This window comes from Physella acuta, unplaced genomic scaffold (genome assembly GCF_028476545.2).
Source record: "Physella acuta isolate Inbredline_101_S28 unplaced genomic scaffold, ASM2847654v3 ptg000225l, whole genome shotgun sequence".
NCBI classification, from domain to species: Eukaryota; Metazoa; Mollusca; class Gastropoda; family Physidae; genus Physella; species Physella acuta.
Window position 1 is genome coordinate 767,002 of NW_026731744.1, and position 22,908 is coordinate 789,909.

Genomic DNA, 22,908 nt, shown 5'->3' on the forward strand with positions numbered 1-22,908 from the left:
GTCACTACATGATAGGTCACTACAGGTCACTACATGATAGGTCACTGCAGGTCATTTCATGATAGATCACAACAGGTCACTTCATGATAGGTCACTACATGATAGGTCACTACAGGTCACTACATGATAGGTCACAAAAGGTCACTACATGATAGGTCACAACAGGTCACTACATAATAGGTCACAACATGTCATGTTACATGTCATACAATTGGTGACCCTGTGGCGACACCAGTTGGTGAACCAATTACACGTCTCTCCCACCCCTTTAACAAGCTGACGTCACGCAATCGAGGCAGACGATGACGGGCATATGACGGGCACATCAAAGACGCGGTGCCTCAAGAGGGCAATAACTTTAACGAGAGCTCAGCAGCTGGGGGGGGGGGGGGGTCTATTAGTCTCTAGGAGCAGGTTCAACAGCTCGTCACGGTACGGGCTGCTACACTGGGAGGGGGGGGGGTGTCAGATCATAAGTCTCTGGGGTTGGTCTCTAGGATCAAGTTGGCCTCTAGGATCAGGTTGGCCTCTATGATCAGGTTGGCCTCTAGGATCAGGTTGGCCTCTAGGATCAGGTTGGCCTCTAGCATCAGGTTGGCCTCTATGATCAGGTTGGCCTCTATGATCAGGTTGGCCTCTAGGATCAGGTTGGCCTCTAGGATCAGGTTGGCCTCTAGCATCAGGTTGGCCTCTAGGATCTGGTTGGCCTCTATGATCAGGTTGGCCTCTAGGATCAGGTTGGCCTCTAGCATCAGGTTGGCCTCTAGCATCAGGTTGGCCTCTAGGATCAGGTTGGCCTCTATGATCAGGTTGGCCTCTAGGATCAGGTTGGCCTCTAGCATCAGGTTGGCCTCTAGCATCAGGTTGGCCTCTAGGATCAGGTTGGCCTCTAGGATCAGGTTGGCCAGGTTGGCCTCTATGATCAGGTTGGCCTCTAGGATCAGGTTGGCCAGGTTGGCCTCTAGGATCAGGTTGGCCTCTAGCATCAGGTTGGCCTCTAGGATCAGGTTGGCGTGTGGGTATACAATGATTAAGTCTAAATTGTCCTATAAAAGCATCTTAAGCCATCCATTGTGGCCGAACCCTGGGTCTACTGGCCGGCAAAAAATACGAGATTCAGTGGCCGGCGACATGGGTGAGAAAAATACGAGATTCCATCCTGGTACAGAGACTGTTCTTACGTCCGTTACTGTCCTGATACAGCGACTGTCCTGATACAGCGATTGTCATGATACAGCGATTGTCCTGATACAGCGACTGTCCTGATACAGCGACTGTCCTGATACAGCGACTGTCCTGATACAGCGACTGTCCTGATACAGCGACTGTCCTGATACAGCGATTGTCCTGATACAGCGATTGTCCTGATACAGCGACTGTCCTGATACAGCGATTGTCCTGATACAGCGATTGTCCTGATACAGCGAGTGTCCTGATACAGCGAGTGTCCTGATACAGCGACTGTCCTGATACAGCGAGTGTCCTGATACAGCGAGTGTCCTGATACAGCGACTGTCCTGATACAGCGAGTGTCCTGATACAGCGATTGTCCTGATACAGCGACTGTCCTGATACAGCGACTGTCCTGATACAGCGAGTGTCCTGATACAGCGACTGTCCTGATACAGCGAGTGTCCTGATACAGCGATTGTCCTGATACAGCGACTGTCCTGATACAGCGACTGTCCTGATACAGCGAGTGTCCTGATACAGCGACTGTCCTGATACAGCGACTGTCCTGATACAGCGACTGTCCTGATACAGCGACTGTCCTGATACAGCGACTGTCCTGATACAGCGACTGTCCTGATACAGCGACTGTCCTGATACAGTGACTGTCCTGATACAGTGACTGTCCTGATACAGCGACTGTCCTGATACAGCGAGTGTCCTGATACAGCGAGTGTCCTGATACTCCCTTACTTTCCTGATCCCCCTATTCTGCTACAGTGGCTGATTTGTCTAGATATACGGTCTAACCCCCCCCTAGATATACGGTCTAACCCCCCCCCCCCTAGATATACGGTCTAACCCCCCCCTAGATATACGGTCTAACCCCCCCCCCCCCCCCTAGATATACGGTCTAACCCCCCCCCCTAGATATACGGTCTAACCCCCCCCCTAGATATACGGTCTAACCCCCCCCCCTAGATATACGGTCTAACCCCCCCCCCCCCCCCCTAGATATACGGTCTAAACCCCCCCCCCCCATAAAGTCCTGGAGAAACGGGAATTCCCAGCAACACGATACGACCCGCAACAATGCTGGCCAGGGGACATAAATCACGAGAGACAACTCGTCTGGGTAGGGGTAGGTAAGCCAGGAGAAAACATACGCTCGATTGTGATGTAATCACGGGGGGGGGGGGGTGTCTTGGCCAGGTACTGGTGGTGGTCACCAATAGCGACACAAGACGGGGTGGGGGTAGGCGGTCCGCACCAGGTGACACCATTTAATGGCTGGACCTAAATAAAGCGGGAGTGATCTCACCTAAAATTTCTTGAATGTTCTTGCATAACACTACGGTAGGATGGCAACTGGAGATATAGACATAATTTTAAATCCACTTTTACATACTTAAACTTTTAAATATATAATAGAATCTCGATGAAAAAAAGAATTGCGCACCAAGTGAACAGCAAATAATGTGTGTTAAATAGTTCGGAACATAAGTACTTTATAAATTCATGTGCTTATTTTACAGAAAACGGAGGATTAGATGATTTACTTATATTTGAAATTTCGTCTCTCCATCAGAAGCTATGCAAGTTATAGGATTTAGAAAAACCCGAAAGAAGAAAATTAAATTCCATTTCCGGTTAACGGAAATATCTGAAAAGTTGATACAGAGCTACCAATTTTATCTTATACTTATATTTGAAAACTCATCACCTAGCTGTAACGGCACTCAAGTTATTGTGTTCACAGCTACACACGCTCAGACATACAGACATAATTTTATTGCAAAGCCCAGTTTTTCCGACATGATTAAAAACTAACTGTTAAAAAAAGTCCGTATCAAGTTAAAACAATAACACGGGGCAGGAGTGACTCACAACCGAAAATTCTAAAGTGTTGGAGGGGGCTGATGTGTCTTCCTCACCTTACCATAGTTGCAATCATGTGAATCGGGGAATTATACAGCTAATAGAAAAAATTTGGTGATTCGATTATTCAGGTAAATGCAGAATTTGGTGATTCGATTATTCAGGTAAATACAGAATTTGGTGAGTCGATTCTTCAGGTAAATGCAAAATTTGGTGAGTCGATTATTCAGGTAAATACAAAATTTGGTGATTCGATTATTCAGGTAAATGCAGAATTTGGTGATTCGATTATTCAGGTAAATACTAAATTTGTTGAGTCGATTATTCAGGTAAATACAGATTTTGGTGAGTCGATTCTTCAGGTAAATGCAAAATTTGGTGAGTCGATTATTCAGGTAAATGCAAAATTTGGTGAGTCGATTATTCAGGTAAATACAAAATTTGGTGATTCGATTATTCAGGTAAATGCAGAATTTGGTGATTCGATTATTCAGGTAAATACTAAATTTGGTGAGTCGATTATTCAGGTAAATACAGAATTTGGTGAGTCGATTCTTCAGGTAAATGCAAAATTTGGTGAGTCGATTATTCAGGTAAATGCAAAATTTGGTGAGTCGATTATTCAGGTAAATACAAAATTTGGTGATTCGATTATTCAGGTAAATGCAGAATTTGGTGATTCGATTATTCAGGTAAATACTAAATTTGGTGAGTCGATTATTCAGGTAAATACAGAATTTGGTGAGTCGATTCTTCAGGTAAATGCAAAATTTGGTGAGTCGATTATTCAGGTAAATACAAAATTTGGTGATTCGATTATTCAGGTAAATGCAAAATTTGGTGATTCGATTATTCAGGTAAATACTAAATTTGGTGAGTCGATTATTCAGGTAAATACAGATTTTGGTGAGTCGATTATTCAGGTAAATACAAAATTTGGTGAGTGAATTCTTCAGGTAAATCAAACTGTCGGTGAGTGAATTTGGCGGTGTGAACCATACAATCATATAACCATATAACCACGTGATGTGAACCATATAACCACGTGATGTGAACCCTGGGGTGTGGGGTCAGCAGGCCTACCCCGGATGGGTGTGAACCACTTGACGCCGGCCACGGTGATCACGTGATACCCGTGTTGAGCACATCGATCAGCATGCACGGGTCTACATGGGCCACTTACCCGAGCCCGCCGGCCCACCGAATGGCCCGCCGTTATCAGGCCATCGTCCTGTTTGATGTGACGTGTCAGCCATGTTCCGCTTATCGGAAACACATCGCAGCACGGCAAACATGGGTGAAAAATGGCCGCGCGTCCCTGGCTTGTAATTAGCCCCAATGTTGACGCAGGATTGTATTAATTGTGGCGGGCCCGATGAAATCTGATACTGAATATCGTGCACAGATTTGAAAGCAGGCTATTGACGGCGAAGAATGAGTCTATTGAAGCTGAAGAACGAGTCTATCCAAGACGCTACTACGAGCTGGCTGTGTTGCCCGACTAGTTAGCTGGGACTTAGATCACGTGATTAATTGTATTATCTCCCCTTTAATAATGGCGGAAATCCCGCCCATCAATCATCGGTTCCGGTATGCGTGGTCACGTGGTGCGGTGATACCCAGAGGGTGGGGGAGGGGGAGGACAAATCTGTAGCGGGAAGTGGGGGAGGGGGGCGGTAGTTTCACGACATCTGATGTAGCTGGGAGTTACCTTCTCCACCTGTAGGGCTGGGAAATGTGGAGAAACACAATTTTTTTACAACAATAGACGAGAGATTTAAATGTTGTTAGCTCCTGTATCGGCTACCTTTGGAAATTCTCGTCAGTTCACGCTCGTATGAGTCTCAAGTCTCGTCAGTTCACGCTTATATAAGTCTCAATTCTCGTCAGTTCACGCTCGTATAAGTCTCGTCTCGTCAGTTCACGCCTATATAAGTCTCAAGTCTCGTCAGTTCTCACCCAAATAAGTTTACATGTTTTAAATAACGAAAAACAACAGGACAGCTGGGACGGATTTCATTTATCACAAGCTACGAATGTCCACATGCCCCAGACTACGTACACCTAGACACATGCCCCAGACAACGTACACCTGGACACATGCCCCAGACAACGTACACCTGGACACATGCCCCAGACAACGTACACCTGGACACATGCCCCAGACAACGTACACCTGGACACATGGTCAACGTACACCTGAACACATGGTCAACGTACACCTGGACACATGCCCCAGAACACGTACACCTGGACACATGCCCCAGACAACGTACATCTGGACACATGGTCCAGACAACGTACACCTGGACACATGACCCAGACAACGTACATCTGGACACATGGTCCAGACAACGTACACCTGGACACATGCCCCAGACAACGTACACCTGGACACATGCCCAAGACAACGTACACCTGGACACATGCCCCAGACAACGTACACCTAGACACATGCCCCAGACAACGTACACCTGGACACATGCCCCAGACAACGTACACCTGGACACATGCCCAAGACAACGTACACCTGGACACATGCCCCAGACAACGTACACCTAGACACATGCCCCAGACAACGTACACCTGGACACATGCCCCAGACAACGTACACCTGGACACATGCCTCAGACAACGTACACCTGGACACATGCCCCAGACAACGTACACCTGGACACATGCCCCAGACAACGTACACCTGGACACATGGTCAACGTACACCTGGACACATGGTCAACGTACACCTGGACACATGCCCCAGACAACGTACATCTGGACACATGGTCCAGACAACGTACACCTGGACACATGCCCCAGACAACGTACACCTAGACACATGCCCCAGACAACGTACACCTGGACACATGCCCCAGACAACGTACACCTGGACACATGCCCCAGACAACGTACACCTAGACACATGCCCCAGACAACGTACACCTGGACACATGCCCCAGACAACGTACACCTAGACACATGCCCCAGACAACGTACACCTGGACACATGCCCCAGACAACGTACACCTGGACACATGCCCCAGACAACGTACACCTGGACACATGCCCCAGACAACGTACATCTGGACACATGGTCCAGACAACGTACATCTGGACACATGGTCCAGACAACGTACACCTGGACACATGCCCCAGACAACGTACACCTGGACACATGCCCCAGACAACGTACACCTGGACACATGCCCCAGACAACGTACACCTGGACACATGCCCCAGACAACGTACACCTGGACACATGCCCCAGACAACGTACACCTGGACACATGGCCCAGACAACGTACACCTGGACACATGCCCCAGACAACGTACACCTGGACACATGATCCAGACAACGTACACCTGGACACATGCTCCAGACTACGTACACCTGGACACATGCCTCAGACTACGTACACCTGGACACATGCCCCAGACTACGTACATCTGGACACATGCCCCAGACTACGTACACCTGGACACACGCCCCAGACTACGTACACCTGGACACATGCCCCAGACAACGTACACCTGGACACATGCCCCAGACATCGTACACCTGGACACATGCCCCAGACAACGTACACCTGGACACATGCCCCAGACTACGTACACCTGGACACACGCCCCAGACTACGTACACCTGGACACATGCCTCAGACTACGTACACCTGGACACACGCCCCAGACAACGTACACCTGGACACATGCCCCAGACTACGTACACCTGGACACATGGTCAACGTACACCTGGACACATGCCCCGGACTTCGTACACCTGGACACATGGTCAACGTACACCTGGACACATGCCCCAGACTACGTACACCTAGACACATGGTCAACGTACACCTGGACACATACCCCAGACAACGTACACCTGGACACATGCCCCAGACAACGTACACCTGGACACATGCCCCAGACAACGTACACCTGGACACATGCCCCAGACTACGTACACCTGGACACATGCCCCAGACAACGTACACCTGGACACATGCCCCAGACAACGTACACCTGGACACATGCCCCAGACAACGTACACCTGGACACATGCCTCAGACAACGTACACCTGAACACATGGTCAACGTACACCTGGACACATGGTCCAGACAACGTACACATAGACACATGCCTCAGACAACGTACACCTGAACACATGGTCAACGCACACCTGGACACATGCCCCAGACAACGTACACCTAGACACATGCCCCAGACAACGTACACCTGGACACATGCTCCAGACAACGTACACCTGGACACATGCCCCAGACAACGTACACCTGGACACATGGTCCAGACAACGTACACCTGGACACATGCCCCAGACAACGTACACCTGGACACATGCCCCAGACAACGTACACCTGGACACATGCTCCAGACAACGTACACCTGGACACATGCCTCAGACAACGTACACCTGGACACACGCCCCAGACAACGTACACCTGGACACATGCTCCAGACAACGTACACCTGGACACATGGTCCAGACAACGTACACCTGGACACATGCCCCAGACAACGTACACCTGGACACATGCCCCAGACAACGTACAACTGGACACATGCCCCAGACAACGTACACCTGGACACATGGTCCAGACAACGTACACCTGGACACATGCCCCAGACTACGTACACCTGGACACATGCCCCAGACAACGTACACCTTGACACATGCCCCAGACAACGTACACCTGGACACATGGTCCAGACAACGTACACCTGGACACATGCCCCAGACAACGTACACCTGGACACATGGTCCAGACAACGTACACCTGGACACATGGTCCAGACAACGTACACCTGGACACATGCCCCAGACAACGTACACCTGGACACATGGTCCAGACAACGTACACCTGGACACATGCCCCAGACAACGTACACCTGGACACATGCCCCAGACAACGTACACCTGGACACATGGTCCAGACAACGTACACCTGGACACATGCCCCAGACTACGTACACCTGGACTCATGCCCCAGACAACGTACACCTGGACACATGCCCCAGACAACGTACACCTGGACACATGCTCCAGACAACGTACACCTGGACACATGCCCCAGACTACGTACACCTGGACACATGCCCCAGACAACGTACACCTGGACACATGCCCCAGACAACGTACACCTGGACACATGGTCCAGACAACGTACACCTGGACACATGCCCCAGACAACGTACACCTGGATACATGGTCCAGACAACGTACACATAGACACATGCCCCAGACAACGTACACCTGGACACATGCCTCAGACAACGTACACCTGAACACATGGTCAACGTACACCAGGACACATGCCCCAGACAACGTACACCTAGACACATGACCCAGACAACGTACACCTGGACACATGCTCCAGACAACGTACACCTGGACACATGCCCCAGACAACGTACACCTGGACACATGCCTCAGACTACGTACACCTGGACACATGGTCAACGTACACCTGGACAAATGGTCAACGTACACCTGGACACACGCCCCAGACAACGTACACCTGGACACATGCCCCAGACAACGTACACCGGGACACATGGTCAACGTACACCTGGACACATGCTCCAGACAACGTACACCTGGACACATGCCCCAGACAACGTACACCTGGACACATGCCTCAGACTACGTACACCTGGACACATGGTCAACGTACACCTGGACAAATGGTCAACGTACACCTGGACACATGCCCCAGAACACGTACACCTGGACACATGCTCCAGACAACGTACACCTGGACACATGCCCCAGACAACGTACACCTGGACACATGGTCCAGACAACGTACACCTGGACACATGCCCCAGACAACGTACACCTGGACACATGCCCCAGACAACGTACACCTGGACACATGCCCTAGACAACGTACACCTAGACACATGCCCCAGACAACGTACACCTGGACACATGCCCCAGACAACGTACACCTGGACACATGCCCAAGACAACGTACACCTGGACACATGCCTCAGACAACGTACACCTGGACACATGCCCTAGACAACGTACACCTGGACACATGCCCTAGACAACGTACACCTGGACACATGCCCCAGACAACGTACACCTGGACACATGCCTCAGACAACGTACACCTGGACACATGCCCCAGACAACGTACACCTGGACACATGCCCCAGACAACGTACACCTGGACACATGCCCCAGACAACGTACACCTGGACACATGCCCCAGACAACGTACACCTGGACACATGCCCCAGACAACGTACACCTGGACACATGGTCAACGTACACCTGGACACATGCCCCAGACTACGTACACCTGGACACATGGTCCAGACAACGTACACCTGGACACATGCCCCAGACAACGTACACCTGGACACATGGTTCAGATGTGAACTGCCAGACATGCCATCCACCCAACAGCTGGTACCTGGCCTGCCGGTACAAACCCACACATCTGATATTTGAAACAGTTTGACAGCAGTTGTTGCGCTTCACCGTCCGGACACCGGCAGTCTAAGATACCGTGCCGGCACACGGCCGAGCCGGCAGTTTGCATGTAACTTGCGTGTTATCATCCAACACTATCGGCACAAGTAGATTAATTTGTTTTTAATGTTATCCCACGTGACCTGCCACATTTGCTGACGTCAGTAAGTAGAACAAGCGTATCTAGAGCGTGGCTGAGATTTCCGGAGACAGTCGGCAGTCCAGGGACCGGTCGCCCGGGGCCGGAGTTTCTAGGTGACGCAAACTGGGTCAGCTATTTTTAGAACTTGGGTATTTAACGACCACGGCACCTTAGGAGACGCAATGGGAACCTCTGGTCGAGTCACTTCAAGAGCTTGACGACATGGATGTGGACCAAAAGACATGACAAAATAACATTGTTGGACCAGAAGACATGAGAAAATAACATTGGTGGACCAAAAGACATGAGAAAATAACATTGGTGGACCAAAAGACATGAGAAAATAACATTGTTGGACCAGAAGACATGAGAAAATAACATTGTTGGACCAAAAGACATGAGAAAATAACATTGGTGGACCAAAAGACATGAGAAAATAACATTGGTGGACCAAAAGACATGAGAAAATAACATTGGTGGACCAAAAGACATGAGAAAATAACATTGGTGGACCAAAAGACATGAGAAAATAACATTGGTGGACCAAAAGACATGAGAAAATAACATTGTTGGACCAAAAATAAAGAGAAAATAACATTGGTGGACCAAAAGACATGAGAAAATAACATTGGTGGACAAAAAGACATGAGAAAATAACATTGGTGGACCAAAAGACATGAGAGAATAACATTGGTGGACCAAAAGACATGAGAAAATAACATTGTTGGACCAAAAGACATGAGAAAATAACATTGTTGGACCAAAAGACATGAGAAAATAACATTGTTGGACCAAAAGACATGAGAAAATAACATTGTTGGACCAAAAGACATGAGAAAATAACATTGTTGGACCAAAAGACATGAGAAAATAACATTGGTGGACCAGAAGACATGAGAAAATAACATTGTTGGACCAAAAGACATGAGAAAATAACATTGGTGGACCAAAAGACATGAGAAAATAACATTGGTGGACCAAAAGACATGAGAAAATAACATTGGTGGACCAAAAGACATGAGAAAATAACATTGTTGGACCAAAAGACATGAGAAAATAACATTGTTGGACCAAAAGACATGAGAAAATAACATTGGTGGACCAAAAGACATGAGAAAATTACATTGGTGGACCAAAAGACATGACAAAATAACATTGTTGGACCAGAAGACATGAGAAAATAACATTGTTGGACCAAAAGACATGAGAAAATAACATTGGTGGACCAAAAGACATGAGAAAATAACATTGGTGGACCAAAAGACATGAGAAAATAACATTGGTGGACCAAAAGACATGAGAAAATAACATTGGTGGACCAAAAGACATGAGAAAATAACATTGGTGGACCAAAAGACATGAGAAAATAACATTGTTGGACCAAAAATAAAGAGAAAATAACATTGGTGGACCAAAAGACATGAGAAAATAACATTGGTGGACCAAAAGACATGAGAAAATAACATTGGTGGACCAAAAGACATGAGAAAATAACATTATTGGACCAAAAATAAAGAGAAAATAACATTGTTGGACCAAAAATAAAGAGAAAAATAACATTGGTGGACTAGCACTAACTTTATCCTGATAATAACATTTTTATGGCCAACAGAAAAAAATAAATGCTAAGTATCAGTTTACAGCCATTAACAATACCAGTTGATTCATTGTCGTAATTCTTCAATGTGAAGATATTTTTTGTTGTGGAGACACAATAGTTTAGATGTCTCAATGTGAAGACACAATAGTTTAGATGTCTCAATGTAAGACACAATAGTTTAGATGTCTCAATGTGACAATAGTTTAGATGTCTCAATGTAAGACACAATAGTTTAGATGTCTCAATGTGACAATAGTTTAGATGTCTCAATGTGAAGACACAATAGTTTAGATGTCTCAATGTAAGACACAATAGTTTAGATGTCTCAATGTGAAGACACAATAGTTTAGATGTCTCAATGTGAAGACACAATAGTTTTTAGATGTCTCAATGTGAAGTCCAGATGACAATGTGACATTGATGAGTTTAAAAAGATGACATCTGTCATCACTTGAACTGTGGGCACGTGACTCCCGTTAGGAGCAGGCTCCAGCAGACGAGCGAGGTGTCACCCTCGTCTGACTGCCAGAGCCCCGTGACACGGGCCGCCTGTGTACACTCCCCCTGTCAGGGGCGTGTCAACAGTCCACTGGACGGGCCCATACAGCACGCAGGTCCGTCGTCCCCCCCCCCCCCCCGGGCTGTGTGTTTAACTGCTGGACAAAACGCAATCAACCTCGTCTCATGAGTTCACTGGAAGGCACAAAACTGGCGGCAAGTAAACAAACACGCGCGGACAAAAAAGTTGCCGGGTGGAAACTCTGAGCAGAAGACATGTTGACACTCACGTGACCGCTGACAGCGCATGCGCAAGGTGTTAACAAGTGCCCACTAACGGTGAATCAGTTTGTTCGGCGTCGCCAACTGGAGTCTGCTGGGTCAAATAAGGCCTGACTTTACTGGCAAGTCAACTCTCACGTCTGCTAAATTGTTTTCTCAAACCTCCCCACAGAGACTGCAGCATGACACTGTGGGGTCGGAGGTCAACCCCCCTCACAGTGTCCCACACAGACTGCAGCATGACACCATTTTTTTTCCCAAAAAATATAAATAGATCTCAATAAAAACAATAAAATGATATCCATTCTTCTCGACAAAATGGAATAACAGACTAAAGAGCAAGACAGAAAGAAGAAAATAGTTAAATACAGAACGTGCATGAACGTCCTCTCCCAGACGAGCTGGTTGGTAAAATGTTTCCTGTTCTTACAGCATATTATGGCACTTTTTCAATAACATAGAACGAAAATTTTCTGCGTCTAGATTCAGCTGGGCATTTCTTGTCTTGACATCTTTATATATATATTCTATACCATATATATATATATATATATATATATATATATATATATATATATATATATATATATATATATATATATATATATATAGATAGATAGATATAGAGATATATATAGATATATAATAAATAAATGCTATATTTGGATACACAGGTTTACTTCTCTTACCATTTCTTTGTCTGACCATCATTTGACTTTACCATTGCTCTGATAAACAAGTCCCTCACAGAAAGAAGTTTAATTTTAATCGCATACACGGAGTTTGAAACCTGATATTTATTGCTTTAATATCTGAGTTCTTTTCCCCTATTGAAAGCTAAAAATCAATTTTAATTAGCAACAGTATTAGAGAGGCCGCCTTGAGCAAGTCACATCGTTGTAAGACTCGTCCCAGTTTTTGTCTCGCTCTTGCTGGGCTGGGGGCTATGGGGGAGGGGGAGTGTCGTGATGGTAGTTCTAGTATCTGTGGGGATTGATGTTAGTTCTAGTATCTGTGGGGATTGATGTTAGTTCTAGTATCTGTGGGGATTGATGTTAGTTCTAGTATCTGTGGGGATTGATGTTAGTTCTGGTATCTGTGGGGATTGATGTTAGTTCTAGTATCTGTGGGGATTGATGTTAATTCTGGTATCTGTGAGGATTGATGTTAGTTCTGCTATCTGTGGGGATTGTTGTTAGTTCCGGTATCTGTGGGGATTGATGTTAGTTCTGGTATCTGTGGGGATTGATGTTAGTTCTGGTATCTGTGGGGATTGATGTTAGTTCTAGTATCTGTGGGGATTGATGTTAGTTCTGGTATCTGTGGGGATTGATGTTAGTTCTGGTATCTGTGGGGATTGATGTTAGTTCTGCTATCTGTGGGGATTGATGTTATTTCTAGTATCTGTGTGGATTGATGTTAGTTCTGGTATCTGTGGGGATTGATGTTAGTTCTGGTATCTGTGGGGATTGATGTTAGTTCTGGTATCTGTGGGGATTGATGTTAGTTCTGGTATCTGTGGGGATTGTCTTGATGTTAGTTCTGGTATCTGTGGGGATTGTCTTGATGCTAGTTCTGGTATCTGTGGGGATTGTCTTGATGCTAGTTCTGGTATCTGTGGGGATTGATGTTAGTTCTAGTATCTGTGGGGATTGATGTTATTTCTAGTATCTGTGGGGATTGATGTTAGTTCTGGTATCTGTGGGGATTAATGTTAGTTCTGGTATCTGTGGGGATTGATGTTAGTTCTGCTATCTGTGGGGATTGATGTTATTTCTAGTATCTGTGGGGATTGATGTTAGTTCTGGTATCTGTGGGGATTGATGTTAGTTCTGGTATCTGTGGGGATTGATGTTAGTTCTGGTATCTGTGGGGATTGATGTTAGTTCTGGTATCTGTGGGGATTGTCTTGATGTTAGTTCTGGTGTCTGTGGGGATTGTCTTGATGCTAGTTCTGGTATCTGAGGGGATTGTCTTGATGCTAGTTCTGGTATCTGTGGGGATTGTCTTGATGCTAGTTCTGGTATCTGTGGGGGCTGTCTTGATGTTAGTTCTGGTATCTGTGGGGATTGATGTTAGTTCTGGTATCTGTGGGGATTGTCTTGATGTTAGTTCTGGTATCTGTGGGGATTGTCTTGATGCTAGTTCTGGTATCTGTGGGGATTGTCTTGATGTTAGTTCTGGTATCTGTGGGGATTGTCTTGATGCTAGTTCTGGTATCTGTGGGGATTGTCTTGATGTTAGTTCTGGTATCTGTGGGGATTGATGTTAGTTCTGGTATCTGTGGGGATTGTCTTGATGTTAGTTCTGGTATCTGTGGGGATTGTCTTGATGCTAGTTCTGGTATCTGTGGGGATTGTCTTGATGTTAGTTCTGGTATCTGTGGGGATTGTCTTGATGCTAGTTCTGGTATCTGTGGGGATTGTCTTGATGTTAGTTCTGGTATCTGTGGGGATTGTCTTGATGCTAGTTCTGGTATCTGTGGGGATTGTCTTGATGTTAGTTCTGGTATCTGTGGGGATTGTCTTGATGTTAGTTCTGGTATCTGTGGGGATTGTCTTGATGTTAGTTCTGGTATCTGTGGGGATTGTCTTGATGCTAGTTCTGGTATCTGTGGGGATTGTCTTGATGTTAGTTCTGGTATCTGTGGGGATTGTCTTGATGCTAGTTCTGGTATCTGTGGGGATTGATGTTAGCTCTAGTCAACATCTGATCAGCACTCTGTCGGTCAACATCTGACCAGCACTCTGTCGGTCAACATCTGACCAGCACTCTGTTGGTCAACATGTCAACATCTGACCAGCACTCTGTTGGTCAACATCTGACCAGCACTCTGTCGGTCAACATCTGACCAGCACTATGTTGGTCAACATCTGACCAGCACTCTGTAGGTCAACATCTGACCAGCACTCTGTAGGTCAACATCTGACCAGCACTCTGTCGGTCAACATCTGACCAGCACTCTGTCGGTCAACATCTGACCAGCACTATGTTGGTCAACATCTGACCAGCACTCTGTCGGTCAACATCTGACCAGCACTCTGTCGGTCAACATCTGACCAGCACTCTGTAGTTCAACATCTGACCAGCACTCTGTCGGTCAACATCTGACCAGCACTCTGTCAGTCAACATCTGACCAGCACTCTGTCGGTCAACATCTGACCAGCACTCTGTTGGTCAACATGTCAACATCTGACCAACACTCTGTTGGTCAACATCTGACCAGCACTCTGTCGGTCAACATCTGACCAGCACTATGTTGGTCAACATCTGACCAGCACTCTGTAGGTCAACATCTGACCAGCACTCTGTAGGTCAACATCTGACCAGCACTCTGTAGGTCAACATCTGACCAGCACTCTGTCGGTCAACATCTGACCAGCACTCTGTCGGTCAACATCTGACCAGCACTATGTTGGTCAACATCTGACCAGCACTCTGTAGGTCAACATCTGACCAGCACTCTGTTGGTCAACATCTGACCAGCACTCTGTCGGTCAACATCTGACCAGCACTCTGTCGGTCAACATCTGACCAGCACTCTGTAGTTCAACATCTGACCAGCACTCTGTCGGTCAACATCTGACCAGCACTCTGTCGGTCAACATCTGACCAGCACTCTGTCGGTCAACATCTGACCAGCACTCTGTTGGTCAACATCTGACCAGCACTCTGTTGGTCAACATCTGACCAGCACTCTGTTGGTCAACATCTGACCAGCACTCTGTCGGTCAACATCTGACCAGCACTCTGTCGGTCAACATCTGACCAGCACTCTGTCGGTCAACATCTGACCAGCACTCTGTCGGTCAACATCTGACCAGCACTCTGTTGGTCAACATGTCAACATCTGACCAGCACTCTGTCGGTCAACATCTGACCAGCACTCTGTTGGTCAACATGTCAACATCTGACCAGCACTCTGTTGGTCAACATGTCAACATCTGACCAGCACTCTGTTGGTCAACATGTCAACATCTGACCAGCACTCTGTTGGTCAACATGTCAACATCTGACCAGCACTCTGTAGGTCAACATCTGACCAGCACTCTGTTGGTCAACATCTGACCAGCACTCTGTCGGTCAACATCTGACCAGCACTCTGTCGGTCAACATCTGACCAGCACTCTGTCGGTCAACATCTGACCAGCACTCTGTTGGTCAACATCTGACCAGCACTCTGTTGGTCAACATCTGACCAGCACTCTGTCGGTCAACATCTGACCAGCACTCTGTTGGTCAACATCTGACCAGCACTCTGTCGGTCAACATCTGACCAGCACTCTGTTGGTCAACATCTGACCAGCACTCTGTTGGTCAACATCTGACCAGCACTCTGTCGGTCAACATCTGACCAGCACTCTGTTGGTCAACATGTCAACATCTGACCAGCACTCTGTTGGTCAACATGTCAACATCTGACCAGCACTCTGTTGGTCAATATCTGACCAGCATTCTGTTGGTCAACATGTCAACATCTGACCAGCACTCTGTCGGTCAACATCTGACCAGCACTCTGTTGGTCAACATGTCAACATCTGACCAGCACTCTGTTGGTCAACATGTCAACATCTGACCAGCACTCTGTAGGTCAACATCTGACCAGCACTCTGTTGGTCAACATCTGACCAGCACTCTGTCGGTCAACATCTGACCAGCACTCTGTCGGTCAACATCTGACCAGCACTCTGTCGGTCAACATCTGACCAGCACTCTGTTGGTCAACATCTGACCAGCACTCTGTTGGTCAACATCTGACCAGCACTCTGTCGGTCAACATCTGACCAGCACTCTGTTGGTCAACATCTGACCAGCACTCTGTCGGTCAACATCTGACCAGCACTCTGTTGGTCAACATCTGACCAGCACTCTGTCGGTCAACATCTGACCAGCACTCTGTTGGTCAACATGTCAACATCTGACCAGCACTCTGTTGGTCAACATGTCAACATCTGACCAGCACTCTGTTGGTCAACATCTGACCAGCATTCTGTTGGTCAACATGTCAACATCTGACCAGCACTCTGTTGGTCAACATCTGACCAGCACATTGACCATGATCAACAGTTCTGTTTCTACTCCACGCTTGCTGTGGCGACACTTGAGCCAGTTAGGACCTAGGTACCACATGTTTTACATGTTGACAGTTTGTGTCAGAGATACGGTCGGGGGGGGGGGGGGGGTTAAGCTGTGGGTGAGTCGTATTGGTGGGGGGGGGGGGGGGGGGAGAGAATCTCATACTTTACGTGATGTGTGTGGGGCTGTGTGGGTGGGGCTGTGTGGGTGAGGTGGGAGGACATGCCACCAGGAAATGTCACATTAAATATCTAGTGTCATGTTACAGTGTCAGTCACTGCTACATCTGACAGCAGATTTGCTAACCAGTTTGTCCTAAATCCCCGAGGCACCGATAATCTCCCAATCTATGCTGAGCTTCTGCAAATAAGCTCATCTAAATATAGACCCTGGATTGATGAAACTAACATTTTTGACAATCTTTAGACAAAGTATGGAGCACAATGTCACCATATTTAGACCGGACTAAGTGCCGGAAATGCGCAGGTCACGGCTACAGCGGCGACCCCCCGTGACCGGCCCGTGGGAAGACAGCTAACTCCCCGACCCTGTCAGTGCTAGGTTGCCACTACATGCCAGCACCCTAGGGTCTAGAAATGCTATTTTTAGCCCGGGCTTGTTTGTGTTGGGGCTGAGCGCTGACCAGTAGATGCCTGGCTGGTTTATTTTGGGCGAGAGACGGGTTCCATCTCAAACAGGGCCTCGTCACGTGCTCGTCAGCCCCGGCCCCCATTGGTCCAGCTCTGCAAGTGTCAGTCCGTGTTTGATGACACGTGATGCGGTCCGGCGCTGGGGACTTGACTCCAATGTATGCAGGTCTTCTGGGGTCACGGGCCTCAAGGTCGCAGAACTCGAGCAGCAGACGGTTTGTTTGCTGGAAGACACGGGATCTCCTGCCCATATATGGGCATGCAATGCTGAAGACGTCATACGAGAAGTGTCAGATCATGCAGGACAAACAGCCGGCCCGTGAGTGTCAGTCAGTGTCACAATTGTTGTTTCATGAAAACTATGGGGGGGGGGGGGGAGGGGAAGGTAACATCACGGTCTACATTATGAATGGTGAGGGGGGGGGGGGGGAGGGGGGAGTTGGATTATTTAAAAACGAGACATATTTGAAACGGTGAGTATTTGACATCTAGTGCAATAACTAAACAGGCAAAAACCAGATAGGCAACAACCGAACTAAACAGTTTAGGTTGATTTTCCGCTTGTTACTTATAAGATTCGTCAACTCCACTTCACCTATCTTTGAACACCTTTACTCAGCTTTTAACGTTGAAATAAGCCGCCACTTGTCCGTGATAACAACCGATTCTTGCACAAGCCTAGTGGCGTCACTAGATCATGGTGTCTAACCCCTTCCTTCCTCGTGCTATCGCTTTGCATTTTGGAACCATAAAAGTAAACGTCGCACCATGCAGTATTTTTCAATGCGTCGCATTGTCATATTATAAGTTATAGAGGAGGGTTTGTTTATATAACGACTTAAATTCATTTTATAGTTGCCACTGTTTTTACTCTTTTGCATAACGTAAAGAAAATATTAAATACACGCACATTGCTAAAACATATTAAAAGGATCAATGTCAAATATCATTTTCGTTTAGATTCCTAGAAAAAGTGGATATATTTTAATAATAATAGGGTCGAAAAAAAAACGAATTAATTAAACTGTTTTGTATTTTTCCAAGGGAGGTAATTTGAAAATAAATTCAACTCACGCTAATTAAAAAAAATGTGATTCCAAAATCTACGAACCTCCTAGAAGGAATTATTGTTCCAATAATATAATTAGCAAAATGTGAATGCAATTTATGCGGATGTGTAAGAGGACATAATTGTTAGAATATTATAATTAGCATGGATTAATAAAAGATAATCTTTTATTTATGTTATTCACTGAACGTACTGTTTACTAATTATAATTTTTAATCAACTGTTCCGCACTATTATAGACGCGTCATCACGTTCATTAGGTGCGCAATGGTTTAAGTCATGAAACTCTATTGGAAATTTTTAAAATTTAAAGTACTGAAAAAAAATGCATGAATTGATAAAGTGCAATATGATTGGTAAAACACGGATATTTTAAATACTGCCTTTTATTTATTTTATACACTGAACGTACTGTTTACTAATTATTATTCTATCTTTCGGTTTGCTGGGTTTTTTTTTTATAGTCGTTCACTAAATCAGGCGCGTCCGCCGGTGCTCGGGCAGGGTGCGATTTGGCGCCACGAGCTAGATTGTGAGCACTATGGGTTTATTTTTGCATTTAAGTTGTCTTTATGTTATTAGTGTTGTGTTTATATTTTCATTTGTGTTTTTATTTGCGTTTGTTTTTTCTTTTGTGTTAATGTGTAGCATTTGTGTTTTCGTTAGTATTTGCATTGTGTTTTCTTTTGGGTTGTGTTTTGTTGTTCCCAAGTTGGTACATTTAAAAAAGACATACCGTGGCGGAGCACGGGTATGCAGCTAGTATATATATATATATATATATATATACGCCGTATACATGAGTATGTATAAATGTAATACTTATTTAGTAGAGCTGTTGTCTCTCGGTTAACCCGCTGTAGAGCTGTTAGCACGCTATGAAGGGATCAAGTTGTCTGTAGCAAGATCGAATCCCACCCTCCCCAAACATAAGATCGAATCCCACCCTCCCCAAACATAAGATCGAATCCCACCCTCCCCAAACACAAGATCGAATCCCACCCTCCCCAAACATAAGATCGAATCCCACCCTCCCCAAACATAAGATCGAATCCCACCAACGCCAAACATAAGATCGAATCCCACCAACGCCAAACACAAGATCGAATCCCACCCTCCCCAAACATAAGATCGAATCCCACCCCCCCCAAACATAAGATCGAATCCCACCATTGCCAAACATAAGATCGAATCCCACCCTCCCCAAACATAAGATCGAATCCCACCCTCCCCAAACACAAGATCGAATCCCACCCTCCCCAAACACAAGATCGAATCCCACCCTCCCCAAACATAAGATCGAATCCCACCAACGCCAAACACAAGATCGAATCCCACCAATGCCAAACATAAGATCGAATCCCACCAATACCAAACACAAGATCGAATCCCACCAACGCCAAACATAAGATCGAATCCCACCCTCCCCAAACATAAGATCGAATCCCACCCTCCCCAAACATAAGATCGAATCCCACCAATACCAAACACAAGATCGAATCCCACCAACGCCAAACATAAGATCGAATCCCACCCTCCCCAAACATAAGATCGAATCCCACCCTCCCCAAACATAAGATCGAATCCCACCATTGCCAAACACAAGTTGACAAAACCAGTTTCCTGAACGTAAATTTATTCTCAAATATTTCATTTGCCTGGGTTTGATTACAAGAAATTGTGCAATTAAATAATTATTTTAAATATTAACATTACAGGTTTCAGTTGTTTTATTTACAAAACATTTGTAGGAGAATACAGAGCCATAATGAATCGTACAAATAAATAGATGAGAATGTACACTGTAGCATACACATATAATAATTTTCTGTAGCATACACATATAACAACGCCCAGAAGCATACAACACATGTACGATAACATTGTGTAGCATACATGCAATATGCCAGATATATACAATCATTCATTCCCAGGTTCTGGTGGATAAAAACATCAGTCCCTTTCTGGTGAGTCCCCAATCCCTTTCTGGTGAGTCCCCAATCCCTTTTTGGTGAGTCCCCAATCCCTTTTTGGTGAGTCCCCAACAGACCAGTCTCTGTCCGCCGAATGTTCGAGATCTGACACCCACGCTACGACCTTGACATTCCTTGGTAAAACGAAAACAAAATCCCAAGGAAAAAATCTGGTCCTTTCTTGGACAAGAGAACTATTGACTACATCAATGCAACAATTGACCACAACTTTTGGATAACCATTGATCACAACTTTCAGACAACAATTGACCACAACTTTTGGCCAACAATTGACCACAATTTTCGGACACCAATTGACCACAACTTTTGGCCAACAATTGACCACAACTTTTGGACAACAATTGACCACAACTTTTGGCCAACAATTGACCACAACTTTTGGACAACAATTGACCACAACTTTTGGACAACAATTGACCACAACTTTTGGCCAACAATTGACCACAACTTTTGGACAACAATTGACCACAACTTTTGGACAACAATTGACCACAACTTTTGGCCAACAATTGACCACAACTTTTGGACAACAATTGACCACAACTTTTGGACAACAATTGACCACAACTTTTGGCCAACAATTGACCACAACTTTTGGACAACAATTGACCACAACTTTTGGACAACAATTGACCACAACTTTTGGCCAACAATTGACCACAACTTTTGGACAAAGGACTTTTGGACGGAGAAGGTTTTGACACTTGGAGAATGGATGACGTCAGACACCCTGTAAACCATTCGGACACACGGCGTTAAGTTAAACATATTGTCCGGCTAGTACTTGGCGGCCATCTTGTCCGGCTAGTACTTGGCGGCCATCTTGTCCGGCTAGTACTTGGCGGCCATCTTGTCCGGCTAGTACTTGGCGGCCATCTTGTCCGGCTAGTACTTGGCGGCCATCTTGTCCGGCTAGTACTTGGCGGCCATCTTGTCCAGCTAGTACTTGGCGGCCATCTTGTCCGGCTAGTACTTGGCGGCCATCTTGTCCGGCTAGTACTTGGCGGCCATCTTGTCCGGCTAGTACTTGGACTGTTTGCTGGCTGACCTCATCCAAGTGTCGTCCAGCAGCGTGTTACGTGAGGGGGGTCTGGGGAATAGAGTAGACATTAGGGGGTCTGGGGAATAGAGTAAACATTAGGGGGGGGGTCTTGGAATAGAGTAGACATTAGGGGGGTTTGGGGAATAGAGTAGACATTAGGGGGGGTCTGGGGAATAGAGTAGACATTAGGGGGGTCTGGGGAATAGAGTAGACATTAGGGGGTCTGGGGAATAGAGTAGACATTAGGGGGGTCTGGGGAAATAGAGTAGACATTAGGGGGGGTCTGGGGAATAGAGTAGACATTAGGGGGGTCTGGGGAATAGAGTAGACATTAGGGGGTCTGGGGAATAGAGTAGACGTCAGGGGGTCTGGGGAATAGAGTAGACATTAGGGGGGTCTGGGGAATAGAGTAGACATTAGGGGGTCTGGGGAATAGAGTAGACATTAGGGGGGTCTGGGGAAATAGAGTAGACATTAGGGGGGGTCTGGGGAATAGAGTAGTCATTAGGGGGGTCTGGGGAATAGAGTAGACATTAGGGGGTCTGGGGAATAGAGTAGACATTAGGGGGGGTCTGGGGAATAGAGTAGACTTTAGGGGGGTCTGGGGAATAGAGTAGACATTAGGGGGTCTGGGGAATAGAGTAGACATTAGGGGGGGTCTGGGGAATAGAGTAGACGTCAGGGGGTCTGGGGAATAGAGTAGACATTAGGGGGGGGGTCTGGGGAATAGAGTAGACATTAGGGGGGTCTGGGGAATAGAGTAGACTTTAGGGGGGTCTGGGGAATAGAGTAGACATTAGGGGGGTCTGGGGAATAGAGTAGACATTAGGGGGGTCTGGGGAATAGAGTAGACTTTAGGGGGGTCTGGGGAATAGAGTAGACATTAGGGGGGGGGGTCTGGGGGAATAGAGTAGACATTAGGGGGGTCTGGGGAATAGAGTAGACATTAGGGGGGTCTGGGGAATAGAGTAGACATTAGGGGGGTCTGGGGAATAGAGTAGACATTAGG

The 22,908-nt window shown here is 46.5% G+C and overlaps 3 protein-coding genes across 18 annotated transcripts in view; all 3 read right to left on the reverse strand.

Moving 5' to 3' along the window:
* Positions 1-470: 470 nt before the first annotated feature.
* LOC131937964 (uncharacterized) lies at positions 471-986 on the reverse strand. Its single transcript, XM_059295756.1, has one exon. It carries the CDS (start codon positions 984-986, stop codon positions 471-473), a length of 516 nt encoding a protein of 171 aa, XP_059151739.1.
* A 13,128-nt stretch (positions 987-14,114) lies between these two features.
* LOC131937966 (uncharacterized) lies at positions 14,115-18,045 on the reverse strand. Its single transcript, XM_059295757.1, has 3 exons — positions 17,841-18,045; positions 17,112-17,185; positions 14,115-14,744 (listed from the first exon to the last, which is right to left on the reverse strand). The coding sequence occupies exons 1-3, from the start codon at positions 18,043-18,045 to the stop codon at positions 14,115-14,117; spliced, it is 909 nt and encodes a 302-aa protein (XP_059151740.1).
* Positions 18,046-20,491: 2,446 nt separating this feature from the next.
* The window catches only part of LOC131937921 (centrosome and spindle pole-associated protein 1), a 96,369-nt gene continuing 93,952 nt past the window's right edge, over positions 20,492-22,908 (reverse strand). For all 16 annotated transcript variants that reach the window (XM_059295677.1, XM_059295672.1, XM_059295673.1 and 13 more), the window contains one exon: positions 20,492-21,947. In XM_059295677.1, coding sequence (XP_059151660.1) covers positions 21,878-21,947 — 70 coding nt within the window. In that variant the 3' untranslated portion in view covers positions 20,492-21,877. The remainder of the gene's footprint in view (positions 21,948-22,908) is intronic.

Bases quoted from the DNA above. Each gene is read 5' to 3' on its own strand.
- LOC131937964 (XM_059295756.1), bottom strand. From the start codon at position 986: ATGCTAGAGGCCAACCTGATCCTAGAGGCCAACCTGGCCAACCTGATC.
- LOC131937966 (XM_059295757.1), bottom strand. From the start codon at position 18,045: ATGGGCAGGAGATCCCGTGTCTTCCAGCAAACAAACCGTCTGCTGCTC. The intron at 17,186-17,840 runs GTTTGAGATGGA...TGTGGTACCTAG, and splicing joins CGAGCACGTGACGAGGCCCT to GTCCTAACTGGCTCAAGTGT. The intron at 14,745-17,111 runs GTCAGATGTTGA...CAATCCCCACAG, and splicing joins TGATCATGGTCAATGTGCTG to ATACCAGAACTAGCATCAAG.